The sequence below is a fragment of the Hemiscyllium ocellatum genome, chromosome 12 (genome assembly GCF_020745735.1).
Source record: "Hemiscyllium ocellatum isolate sHemOce1 chromosome 12, sHemOce1.pat.X.cur, whole genome shotgun sequence".
In the NCBI taxonomy this organism is placed as follows: domain Eukaryota; kingdom Metazoa; phylum Chordata; class Chondrichthyes; order Orectolobiformes; family Hemiscylliidae; genus Hemiscyllium; species Hemiscyllium ocellatum.
The window spans coordinates 12,952,585-12,965,322 of record NC_083412.1 but is presented as its reverse complement, the minus strand read 5'-3'; the positions used below and the strand labels follow the sequence as shown (position 1 = coordinate 12,965,322).

General features: G+C 41.6%; 2 protein-coding genes across 3 annotated transcripts in view; one reads left to right on the top strand and one right to left on the bottom strand.

The window, feature by feature from the left end:
- Positions 1 to 1,206, top strand: part of grtp1a (growth hormone regulated TBC protein 1a) — a 128,894-nt gene extending 127,688 nt beyond the window's left edge. For both annotated transcript variants that reach the window (XM_060833337.1, XM_060833338.1), the window contains exon 8: positions 104 to 1,206. In XM_060833337.1, coding sequence (XP_060689320.1) covers positions 104 to 193 — 90 coding nt within the window. In that variant the 3' untranslated portion in view covers positions 194 to 1,206. The remainder of the gene's footprint in view (positions 1 to 103) is intronic.
- A 1,674-nt stretch (positions 1,207 to 2,880) lies between these two features.
- The window catches only part of LOC132820891 (cilia- and flagella-associated protein 44), a 162,042-nt gene continuing 152,184 nt past the window's right edge, over positions 2,881 to 12,738 (bottom strand). The window contains exons 29-34 of the mRNA XM_060833249.1: positions 12,516 to 12,632; positions 11,824 to 12,025; positions 9,531 to 9,691; positions 5,988 to 6,116; positions 4,117 to 4,251; positions 2,881 to 3,135 (exon numbers count right to left, since the gene is read on the bottom strand). Coding sequence (XP_060689232.1) covers positions 2,968 to 3,135; positions 4,117 to 4,251; positions 5,988 to 6,116; positions 9,531 to 9,691; positions 11,824 to 12,025; positions 12,516 to 12,632 — 912 coding nt within the window. The 3' untranslated portion in view covers positions 2,881 to 2,967. The remainder of the gene's footprint in view (positions 3,136 to 4,116; positions 4,252 to 5,987; positions 6,117 to 9,530; positions 9,692 to 11,823; positions 12,026 to 12,515; positions 12,633 to 12,738) is intronic.

The window sequence follows — 12,738 nt, the reverse complement described above, 5'->3', positions numbered from 1 at the left end:
GTATTTGATTTTTATAAATGCTGGATCAATCTCTGATTAAAATGTACACCAGTTTATGTTCACAATATAGCCCTGTCTTAATGTGTGTACTAATTTCCTCTAGAAAATATTCACTGAGCCTGGAAGGTTACCCCTGACAACGATCATCAAGCTACGTGAGCACTGTAGGGCTGAAATAGATGCTCAGAGTTGATTTGTGTTTCTCAGTTTTGGAGCGTTTAATACCTCAGGAACCTGAAGACTTCCTACATTCCTCAATTGAAAATCTGGGCTGCATTTACCTGATGGTTGTATATATCTTCTTTCAGAAAAAGAATTACCCAGTTACTTTATATCTACTGTGAATCCAGCTGGATCAAAATGAACTACAACAATATTTGACGTTGTTGTTTCAGATTTAAAACAATATTTCTAAATGAAGGGCTGTTTGTACATTGGTTATTTCACAATCTTATTAATAGTCATTCTTTTCTCCATCTGAAATATGAGCCTGGTTTTAACTTTGTAAGTGAGTTTTGAATGAGTTAATTTCTTGGCCATAACTACTTTCAAATAGTTTGTTTTTTATTATACTATTAAATAAAATTATTCAATGAGTCAGCAAATGGAAAATTTTCACACATTGCACATATGGTTGTTGATTTCAGTAGCGTTTAATCAGGTGTAACTAAATTCTTGATCAAGATCTTCAGGACTTGCAGTGTCTCATTGAGTGCTGGGTGGATCCCTGCTCTGGGTTCAGTGATGCTCCAGTGTAAACTGACTCAACTCCACCCACTCTCACTCTATGTAGATTTCTGCTGCACTCTGGGTTCAGTGACATTCTGGCCCAAGCTCCAGTCATGTTGTGATTGATGGAGTATTACTCTAGATTTGGTGATAGTCCAGTTTAGACTGCAGTTTATCATGCAGCAGAGGGCTTGGCTTCTGGTTAAGCAACACTCCTGCAAGAGCGCTCCAGTCTTGTACCCAGTGACAATCAGACTGTTGGTCTGTTTTGGGTTCAGAGTATCCAGCGGTGAAGGCATTGCTACATTTTGTAGATGAGGTGAGTGGTTTTGGGCTGTGCCAGACAATTTGCTGGCACTTCACATCTGGAAAAAGCAATAATAGAAAACTGGCAGTTTTATAGATATAGTGCTTGATGTCGAGCCATTGATTTGTATGTTTCTTTGCCACTGTGGTATATGTGATTGTTTGTAACTCTAGATTATTTATAAATAAATAGAAATATATTTAAGTATTTGTGTCTAATTCTGTACAAACAATAGACCGTCTGAATGCTTTCTGCAAATAAATGGATTTGGTTAATACTAATGCAAGAACTAGAAATGCTCCTGATGTTCATGTAAATCAATGTTGCCGCTCCCTCCAATTTCAATGGTAATTTTCCCAGCTCATGCCTGTTTCAGTCTGAACTTTTGTGTCCCTCCAATTTCAAAGGTTAAATCCAAATCATCTACCTGCCCTCAGATATTTTTAAGAAATCTGAGTCCTCGGTTTAGTTGCCCTGAACTGCATAGTTCCCAAAGCCTGGATGTTGTACAGCATCACCCACATATATCCCAGTGCATTGTTCAGTTATTGGCCTGGATTTCACATCCAGCCTTTAACCCAGGGGCATAATCCTTGCATTCTGGGAAATTGTTTTCTAACGTGTTCTCCCACCATGGTGCAGAGCTGCAAATGATCTGTGGTGATCTCTGTGTATCTTGGAACACATTTAAAATTGCAGGAAGAAATTGCCAATAGGCTTTTCTCTTGCAGGCTATTTTTCTGCAGTTGTTACTAATCTCACCTCTTGTACAGTTGTGTATCACTCGCTGTGTCGAGTCCTGCTGTAAAGTGAAGACATCAGTACCTCCCAGTTCAGCATGAGACATGCTTCTGTCTGCACTGGCCATTGAGGTACTAATGGATTTGTTGCACTTTTGAAAGATAAGGGAAAGGTTAAGGATGGCTCCTGTATGACTTTGATTATTTGAATAGTCACATTGGTTTAGCAATTACCATCATGATTTGGTAGGTTCTGGTAAGTAAGGTTGGGGGCTAGTTTGGGAAGGTCGTTTGGATTGGGAGCTGGTGATAGTACTGCTAAACTCTGATTACAAATGGTATGAATTGGGGGAATTATGAGCCAGAGCATGTTGGATAATGAATGAGGGGAATTGGGAGTGCAGAGTGGGTTGGGTCCAGTTTAAATTTTAAGCTCTTCCACCCCTATCTGTATGATACCATCTGTGGTAAGGTTAATCTTACCTGTCTGGAGTTGCTTCATTGGAGTATCATCATGTAAGAATATACTCATGATGAAGCTGGAGCAGGGGATAGTGCACAGACAAGAGTAACAGGTGTAAACACTGATAAATGTGCCAGTGCCAGGGAATGCTACTTTATGACTAATGCTCTGGATTTGGTAGATTTCTTGGAACTTTGAATTCTAGTTAATTTGATTCCTGACGATACATTCCTACAAAAATTGGGCAAAAAAATCTGGCCCTCAAACCAGATTTTAAAAAATCTGTTGAAGAGTCTTAAATTTCTGCCATTTCTTTAAGTCTAGTCAAAATGTTGCTGCTTTTTACATGACATAGTGAGTATCTTAGGGTAACATTCAGTGACTTTACATGATATCACATCTGGATGTACAATGATACAAAGTGAAACATTTTTTAAACATATTTTGAAGTTGCATTGATCGCTGATGTAACCATTGCAATTTGTTAGAATAGCTTCCTACAGAATGAAGTGACAGATCTCCTTGAAGACCTGTTGAATTTGAAAATATAATCTCATTGAGAAAAATCTCAATCTTCTATTAAAGAAAACCCATATTCAGGTATGTATCAAATATTTATTATTGGCGTTCATCTATCGCCAAACCAATTTGAAATCATGTACAAGGAAAACAAAATCACAAACTTAATGTATTTTTTTTCAGTCGTTTTATGTATTTAAAACTGAGCTTCACTGTGGCAAAGGTGGTTGGGAGGGAGGAAGGATGTGACCTCCTTTCCGGATTAGCATACCAATTTCGTCTTTCATTTTGTTGATTTCTTTTGCTTGTCTTTCCACGATTTGAATCAAGTCCTGCTTCTCTTCCAATTTAGCTCTTTGTTTCTGAACCTCAACACCCTGGATCAAGAACAGCAATGTTCACAATCAGTTCCAAATGACTTCAGTTTGTGTCCAAGATATCACCTTGTACTATAGTGAGTGTAAACTCTGAAACTACGAAGGCTCGGAGACAGTATGAGACAGACCAGTAACGTAATATAAAACTAGTTATTTTTTCCCATCACTGCTAAATCACTAATTACACTGTAAACCAGACAACAATGATATAAAACTTTCAAAGAGGCACATTACCTTTGGGCAGAGGATGAACGTAACTTCTGCAAATCAGAGCATACTTTGTGCAATTCACATTAATGGATTTACATAGTGGAAATGGAATGGCATGTAGCCAGACTGAGTAAAGATAGAAAGTTCCTTCTCTGAAGGGCTTAGAGGAACCAGTTAGCTTTTTACAAAAATCTGATGGGTTCCATCATCATGCTACAGAATAATTACGTTCCATATAAACCCATGACTGTAATTAAAAGATGGGTACCGATTTTGAGAGGCAACATCACATTCAAGAACTTGGAAAAAGAAAAGAAGATATGAGAATGCTGCCTTCCTTTTTATGTTCTGAGACTCAGCTCACAAATATATGTCAGTCCCTTTTATGTTATCACAGCTTAATACTCTATGGGGCTATGGAAAAATGCCACAAAAGAAGCATATGCTACAAAGCAAACAGGCAAGATAACTACTTGATATTCTTCCAATATGATTGGTTTTAAAGGTGGCTAAGAATATTACAGCAACTTCAATAGTTTAATGTGTTAATATGAGGATCTTGTTGTCATGTATGAGTTGAAAACTTTAAAGAATGAATATTGGCTCAAGAAATTTTGAATTCTGCAATGCAAGGGTCAGAATTCACTGAAATATAAATCACCAGCAATAAAAATCAGCATCTTAATCTAATTTGAAAATCACAGCATATGGGAAACTTGAATGGAGCCAACTTAAAACTATAAAGTGCTAAATATGATTTTAAAATATTACCATTTTCTTCTGTTGGTTATTTAACTGTGATTCAATTTTTCTCTTTTCCAATGTCAGCATGTTCATCTGATCCAGTCTGCACGTATATTGCCTGGTGAAATCTGTAAGCTCAGCTTGCAATTCTGCTATTTTCTCCTAGATTGGGACAACATTTTTAAAAATGCACTATGAAACATGACTCAATTCTATAGAAACCCTTTGATCCCCTTGTAGTCAAAGGATGTTTTAAATGCAAGGTTCTGAAATGGAAATCAAACTTCCTAATATTATACCTTTCTTTCATTTTAGTTACTCGATAAATTTAATGAAACACTCCTGGCACAATCATTCCAGATCCATGCACACCTATTGTTAGAAGCAGTCATTCTCTATAAGCCACTGCATTAGTCTTATTATCTATACTGGTGTTAATCTGTTACTTTGTTCTGTAATCTGTGGGTTATATTTCTAAACCAGATCCACCTTTCCTTTAGTCTACTGCTTTCAAGTAGGGAGAGGACTGTAAGTTGAGCAGCAGGACTGAGGATGTTAGTGTAAGCATTAGAAGGAACTGAGATCCCTGCTGTGTAGAGGTGACCGTGGGGAGTGAGGAAAATGGTTCTGTTTGTAAAGTAAGACTTACAGGGCTGTACAGAGAATTAGCTGTGAAGGGGAGCCTTACCTTGACCAGATCACTTCCTGGGAAAATATTGACATCATTAATAGTTTCAGCTGCCCTTCTGTTTGTCTTGAAATACATTAGCCATCTGTTGGAAAGAGGAGCTCCTTGCTACTGCTCACTTATTCAATGTGCCTCCCCTGCTGCCTTCGGGAACCTCAGCATATTGTTTAGAATTACTCTGCAGCTGTATCTCAATCCTGCTGGCTACTATCCCTTATTATGCAAAGAACCTCTCCTGTAAGATGCCTGCGAGTATGGGACATACTGGGGAACACTGACTTCCTATTTATTAAACTGTCTAAATATAAACATGTTTCAAACTGAGAGCTCCAGTTTTGTTCCAAATCCAAGCAATGATGACTGCTGTTACTCTTTCAATTAGCTGCATTATGCACTACCTACCACCCATACACAACAGTGCTCTTTATGCAACTAGCATTGATATTTCCCTCGAGTAGAGTGAGGTGCAAGAGATGTTTGCAGTCATTCAGTCTGTCAGGAACAATTTTTGTTTGCTGAGGTGGAAAGTGATTTCTTGATACAAATATTGGAAAGCAACCTGCTTCTTTGCTGTCTAAATTATGAACAAGGGCCGCACTAGCTCAGTGGTTAGCACTGCTGCCTCACAGCACCAGGGACCCAGGTTCAATTCCTGTCTCAGGTGGTGCAAACTCCACATAGACATTCTCCCCGCGTCTGTGTGGGTTTCCTCCTGGTGCTTCGGTTTCCTCCCACAGTCCAAAGATGTGCAGGTCAGGTGAATTAGCCAAGCTAAATTTACTCCTGAATAATTGCCATAGTGATAGGTATATGTTAGGAAATGGGTCTGAATGGGATGCTCTTCAGAGGGTCAGTGTGGACTTACCAGGCTACGTGGCCCGTTTCCACACTGTAGGGAATCTAATCTAATCTTCTACGTTTAGCACTTCTTCCTCTAAGACAAATTTAGACAACTAAAGCTAACTTGGATATAAAGCGTTCTAGCACAGGGCTTTCCAGAACATAACTTTCAGAACCATCCTGATGTTCTACATCCACAGCTCATACAAGTTTTTATCCATTAATGGAAAATGATTTTGCTTGCCAATCAGCAGCAGATCGTGTTTGTGTTGTATCTGATAGGGAGTAAAAACTCACCTGGTGCTTCACAGACAAAATTCAGCATTGGGACTATAAGATAGTGGAGCAGAATTAGGCATTTAGCCAATCAGGTCTGCTCCGCCACTCGATCATGGCCGATATGTTTCTCAACTCCATTCTCCTTGTCACCCTTGATCCATTTGCTAATCAAGAATCCATCTGTCTTAAAGATGCACAATGACTTGGCCTCCACAGACTTCTGCAACAATGAGTTCCACAGATTCACCACCTTCTGAAGAAATTTCTTCTTAGGTCAATTCTAAAAAGTAATTCTTTCATTCTTAGGCTCAGGCCCTAGTCTCTCCTACTAGTGAAAACATCTTCTATGTATCCACTAGATCCAGCTCAGTAAGTTTCAATGAGATCCCTCATCCTTCTATATGCCATTGAGTACAGACCACTTCTCATATGACAAGCTCTTCATCCCCAGGCTCATTCTTGTAAACCTTGCCTGGACTACCTTTCAACATTAGCACATCCTTCCCTAGATAAAACTGCTTACAATATTCCAAATGCGATCTGACCAGCGTACACAGCTTCAGCAGTTTGTCCCCGCTGTTATATTCTAGCCCTCTTGAAACAAATGCTAGTATTATATTTGCATTCCTAACTGTCAACTGTGAATCTGCATATTAACCTGCAGAGTCCTAGTTCCCTTTTGTATTTCAGACTTTCACAGCCCTCGACCATGACCCCACCCCCAATCACCAAACCATTATCTCCCAAACCATACAGAACCTCCTCACCTCAGGAGATTTCCCACCCACAGCTTCTAACCTCATAATCCGGGAACCCCACACCGCCCGATTCTACCTCCTTCCCAAGATCCACAAGCCTGATCACTCTGGCTGACCCATTATCTGAGCCTGCTCCTGCCCCACTGAACTCTTCTACCTACCTCAATATTGTCCTATCCCCCTTAATCCAGGAACTCCCCACATACTTTCGAGACACCACCCACGTCCTCCAAGACTTCCGTTTCCCTGGGCCCCAACCATAGACATCCAATCCCTCTACACCTCCATCTGCCATGACCAGGGCCTCCAATTACTCCATTTCTTCCTCTTCCAATGTCCCCAACAGTATCTTTCCACTGACACTCATTTTTTTGGCTGAACTGGTCCTCACCCTTAACAATTTCTCCTTTGAATCTTACCCCCTTGGTTTGGTGGAAGTGGGAACAATGGGAACCCGTATGGGCCCCAGCTCTGCCTATCTCTTTGGCTATGTAGAACAATTCATCTTCTGGAGTTACACCGGCACTACTCCCCACCTCTTCCTCTGCTACTTGATGACAGCTTTGGTGCCACCTTGTGCTCCCGCGAGGAGGTTGAACAGATCATCAACTTCACCAACACGTACCACCCCAACCTTAAATTTACCTGGACCATATCTGACCACCTCCCTCCCCTTCCTGGACCTCTCCATCTCCATTCATGACAACTGACTTGACACTGATATATTTTACAAACCCACCGACTCCCATAGCTACCTGGATTACACCTCTTCCCACTCTGCCTCCAGCAAAAATGCCATCCCGTATTCCCAATTCCTCCGCCTCCGCGGACCAGTTCCACCACAGAACACACCAGATGGCCGCCTCCTTTAGAGACTGCAATTTCCCTTCCCACCTGGCCGAAGATGCAATCCAATGCATCTCGTCCACATCCTGCACCTCTACCCTCAAACCCCACCCCTCCAACTGTAACAAGAACAGAATCCCCCTTGGTGCTCACCTTCTACTTTACCAACCTTCACATAAACCGCATTATCTGCCCACATTTTCGCCACCTCCAAATGGACCCCACCATCAGAGAGATATTTCCCTCTCCACCCCTTTCCGCTTTCCACAAAGACGGTTCCCTCCGTGACTACCTGGTCAGGTCCACGCCCCCCCCCCCCACCCCCCAACAACTCACCCTCCCAACCTGGCACCTTCCCCTGCCACCGCAGGAATTGCAAAACCTTGCCCACAACTCCCCCCTCACCTCCAAGGCCCCAAAGGAGCCTTCCACATCCATAAACACCTGCACATCAACCGATGTCATTTATTGTATCCGTTGCTCCCGATGCAGTCTCCTCCACATTTTAGGGAATATCTCCGGGACACCCGCACCAATCAACCCCACTGCCCTGTGGCCCAACATTTCAACTCCTCCTCTGCCGAGGACATGGAGGTCCTGGGCCTCCTCCATCGCTACTCCCTCACGACCTGACGCCTGGAGGAAGAACGCCTCATCTTCCGCCTCGGAACACCTCAACCTCAGGGCATCAATGTGGACTTCACCAGTTTCCTCATTTTCCCCTCCTCCATCTTACCCCAGTTCCAAACTTTTAGCTCAGCACCGTCCTCATGACCTGTCTTACCTGCCAATCTCCCTTCCCACTTAGCCACTCCACCCTCCCTTCTGAACTATCACAGTCATCCCCACCCCCATTCACCTAGTGTACTCTTTGCTACCTTCTCCCCATTAGCCCACAACCACTCCCCACCCCAGCCATTTATCTCTCCACCCTGGAGACTCCCTGTCTCCATCCCTGATGAAGGGCTTTTGCCCAAAACATCTATTTTCCTGCTCCTCAGATGTTGCCTGAACTGCTGTGCTTTTCCAGCACCACTCTAATCCAGACTCTGACAGCCAGCATTTACAGTCCACACTAGTCTTCCAAAGCCAAACTCCATTCAGAAAATAGTCGACGCCTCTTCTTCCAACCAAAGTGCATAATGTCACACTTCACCACAGAATCACTGAAAGAGACATTAGAACCAGGTTATGAGAATTGGGAGGGATTTGCAACATTTAAAACTGATAAGTTGATTTACACAGATTCTAGGTGCAGGAGTATGCCATTAAAGCCCGTTTCTAACATTCAGTGAGATCATGGCCAATCACTTATGGTCTTACCTCCACATTCTGACTGCCTCCCATAAGCCCTGACAGTTTCACTGTCAAAAATCTAAGTAACTCAATCCTAAATAAATTAAATAACACGTCTTTCACTGCTTTTTTCAGGAAGACAATCCCACGAGCGAACAACCCTTAGAGAAAAAATTTTTTTCAAAATCTCTATTCTAAAAGGGAGATCTTGTATTCGTAAACTGTCTCCCCTAGTTTTAATCTTTTATACAAGACGAAACATTCTCACAATATCCGCCTGCTAAATGTTTCAACAAATTCATCTCTCGTTCTTCTAATAGATCCAACTTGTTCAACCTTTCTTAATAGAATAAGCCTTTAATTCCAGGAATGAGTTGAGTTAACCTTCTCTGAACTGTTTTATTATACTCTTAAACAAACTAATATTATTTTCAAACAAGGAGACCAAAACTATACAATATCCCAGATATGGCCTCGGTAAGACTGTTCCAGCTGCAATAAAATCTCCCAATTTTAATATTTTATTCCCTTAGAATAACAGCAATATTCCATTTGCCATTCTATTGAAGATGACTCAGCAGGGGTGAAAGATTTTGACCTCCAATCACATTTCCAATTTCGATACTGTTGTGCTATGAACTACAGAGTACAGCTCCTTGGCTTAACCAACAACTGACCATCATCCTTAATGCTGTACACATGACAACCAATTAATATTTTGTATCATTACTTACATCCTTTTGTTTAATTCTTCTTTGGAATCGAATGTCATTGACACTTATCTTCTCTTTCAGTTCCTCCAGGGTCATGTTCACTGACAGAGTTTGCAAAGCTTCCAGATCAACCACACGACCAAATTTCCGGATCATCTCTTGATAACATTTCTCTTCGAACTCTGTAGTAACACAATTCCAGTTGTAATTTGAAAATGTGCACTATGATTTTTCTGAAATGTGTAATATAAAAAATTGTGAGCCAGGCATCACTGTCTGGAAACCGTCTCTGCTGAGCTGGGCTTGCTCTCCTACCCACAGAAAAGTTGAGGGGGGATTTGAGGAAGTCAGGAACTTCACAAAGTAAACAGAGGATAAGCTCATGAAAGGGACAGAGTTGTGGGACATGAGGTAAGAGCAGGCAAGGAGTGAGTTGTCAATTCTGGTTGGACATTTCAGACTGGGCCTTGCTTCTGTCTCTCAGCCTGCCTTCCATTGGGAGTTAAGCCCACATTGAGGCATTCACACCTGCATTCCTCCTCTCACAGAAGCTAGTAGAGAGACTCAAAACCATCCCCAAGCTTCACAGAGAGAGCAGTGGCCTTACTTCAGATCGAGGAGCTGCCATCTTTATCTGAAGTAGAAGCAACTCTGTGAATATCAGGCTGCCTTCAGTACCCACCCCAACTAAGGTAAACGTTTGATGTTCTGCCAATCCCACAGACTTGCTCACTCTCCATCCATGAATATTTCACACATCCTAATACAATCTCCCAGATTACTTTCAATAGACATTGGGAGCTTGATGTTAATTTTGTTAGATGCAAAGCCAATCTGGGCTAGTGATGTCATTTGTGTGTGGCAACTAACAGGGAGTGGGAAAGCCAAGTTACTCTTACAAGGAACTGGTCAGAACCCAACAGCAAAATGGCTTGCTTCTGGATTGTAAACATTTTATTGTAAACATCTAGAGTTACTGTGAGCAGTTCTGGGCATCACACCTTAGGAAGGATCCACTTGCCTTGATAGGAGCACAACAGAGATTTATGAAGGTAATACCAGGATTCCTAAGAATTATATGGGAAGAAATTGTACAAATTAGCTCAGAGATGATCTGATTGACATTTTCAAAGTATTAAGGGAGACAGTTAATTTGGACGGACTCTTAGTCTTAACCTATTTCCACCCGTTGGGGAGTCTAAGAGTTAGTGTGTAAAAATTAGACCCAGACTTTATCGGAGTGAAATTATTAAACATGTCTTCTTGTGGTGGGAGTGTGGAATTCCCCTTTGCAAATAGCACTTGATGCGCAATCAATTGTTAATTTAGAAATTATATTGATTGATTTTTGTTCACCAGAGTGTTTGAGGATATGGGGCAGAAGTGAAAGCATACAGATTTAAGCTATAGATCAGCCACCGTGTCACTTAAAGGCTTGAAAGGCTAACTAACCTACCCCTGTCCATACATTCCACAAGTTGTTAGCACACTTGTCCTCCACCTAACACACTAATTAGCTCACAGTGGATCCCTCCCGTACTCGCTGCTTCCTCTGCTGCAGCCAGATTTCAACTTGTTTCAGAAACTCAACGTCAAATGGTTAATTTACCCCCATTCACTTTCCTTGTGAAATGTTAATTACAGTACATTTAAAATGCACAGTGCTTCAGTGTGACAGTTTTTTTATATAAAGAAAGGATTGTCGGACACTCACATTTCTACAATACTTTTCACAGCCTCAGGCCATCGCAACATGTTTATGCATTGTTGAAAGGTAGACATTGTTGTGAAGTAGAAAACTGACAGCCAACTTCATTCCATTCCACAAACAGCAACAGGGTAGTGACCAGGCAACCTGTTTTTGGTTGAGGCCAAATCTAGGGCAGCACAGCAGGAGAACAGCTAGTAACAGTCTCTTGCTCTGAAGCGGAGAGTTGTTTTTTTAGATTAGATTAGACTTAGTGTGGAAACAGGCCCTTCGGCCCAACAAGTCCACACCGACCCGCCGAAGTGCAACCCACCCATACCCCTACATTTACCCCTTACCTAACACTATGGGCAATTTAGCATGGCCAATTCACCTGACCTGCACATCTTTGGACTGTGGGAGGAAACCGGAGCACCCGGAGGAAACCCACGCAGACACGGGGAGAACGTGCAAACTCCACACAGTCAGTTGCCTGAGTCGGGAATTGAACCAGGGTCTCAGGCGCTGTGAGGCAGCAGTGCTAACCACTGTGCCGCCCACAGTTGTGTGTGCTTGCAGGTGATTTCTGACAATAACATTCACCACTTTGCAATATGCAGTGTTTACCTGCGATTTCAGCTTCCATTTCTGCTTTGTCCCGCAGCAGCTGGACATGTTTCTGCCTCGCTTGTTTAAACAGCTCTCGCTGCTCATCTTTCTCCACCTGGAGTTCTTTGATTCGCTTTTGCAACAAGTTTAAGGCTGGATTGGTGAAAATCAATCCAAGTACAAGATCATTCGGCATGTCTCCATTGACAATGTACTCCACCTGCATCACAAGAGAAACTGTACAGTGTTTTTCAATGATGAGGATAGTGTGGGAAACTGCAACTGTTACAGATTGGCCATCATTCTGTTGAATAGTGGAGCTGGCAAGGTTAAATGACTCAGGGTATAACTCCTAATTTTTATATCCTTTTTGACTAGCCTAGTATGTCCTTGTACCTTTAAGATAGACTTGCTAAACATGTAATTACTGTATATTTCTTAAAGAAGTACAGCCTAACAGCAGACTGTGGATAGAGTTTACTCCAGTCTCCCACTGCCATTCCCAATATTCTCCTAATTTTCACATTCAAGATGATTGTCCAAATATTAGTGAGTTTCCTATTGCTATGCCTCATGCTTACATTTTGATAGTGGCTATCGTAATCAAGTGCATGGTGTTTTGATATCTTTCTTTGAGGTTGTGCCTTGGTTGCAATCTGTGGATTTTGAAATGAAATTTTATTACAAAGTAATTCAAATCCATCCCTTACCTGATGGAGTTTCAGAGGAACGACCACATATAATTCATTCAGTTTTTGTTGTTTCTCACGTTGCAATACTTCTAGATCATTTTTTGCAGACTTTACAGTCCCTTCAATAATTTTTACCTGTAGTCAGTGAAATTACATTGATATTTAGCCAATCTCTTATCCATTTCCCACAAACCAGAATTTTTGTGTGTAACGGTTTATTAAATCTTCAGAAATCTAAATA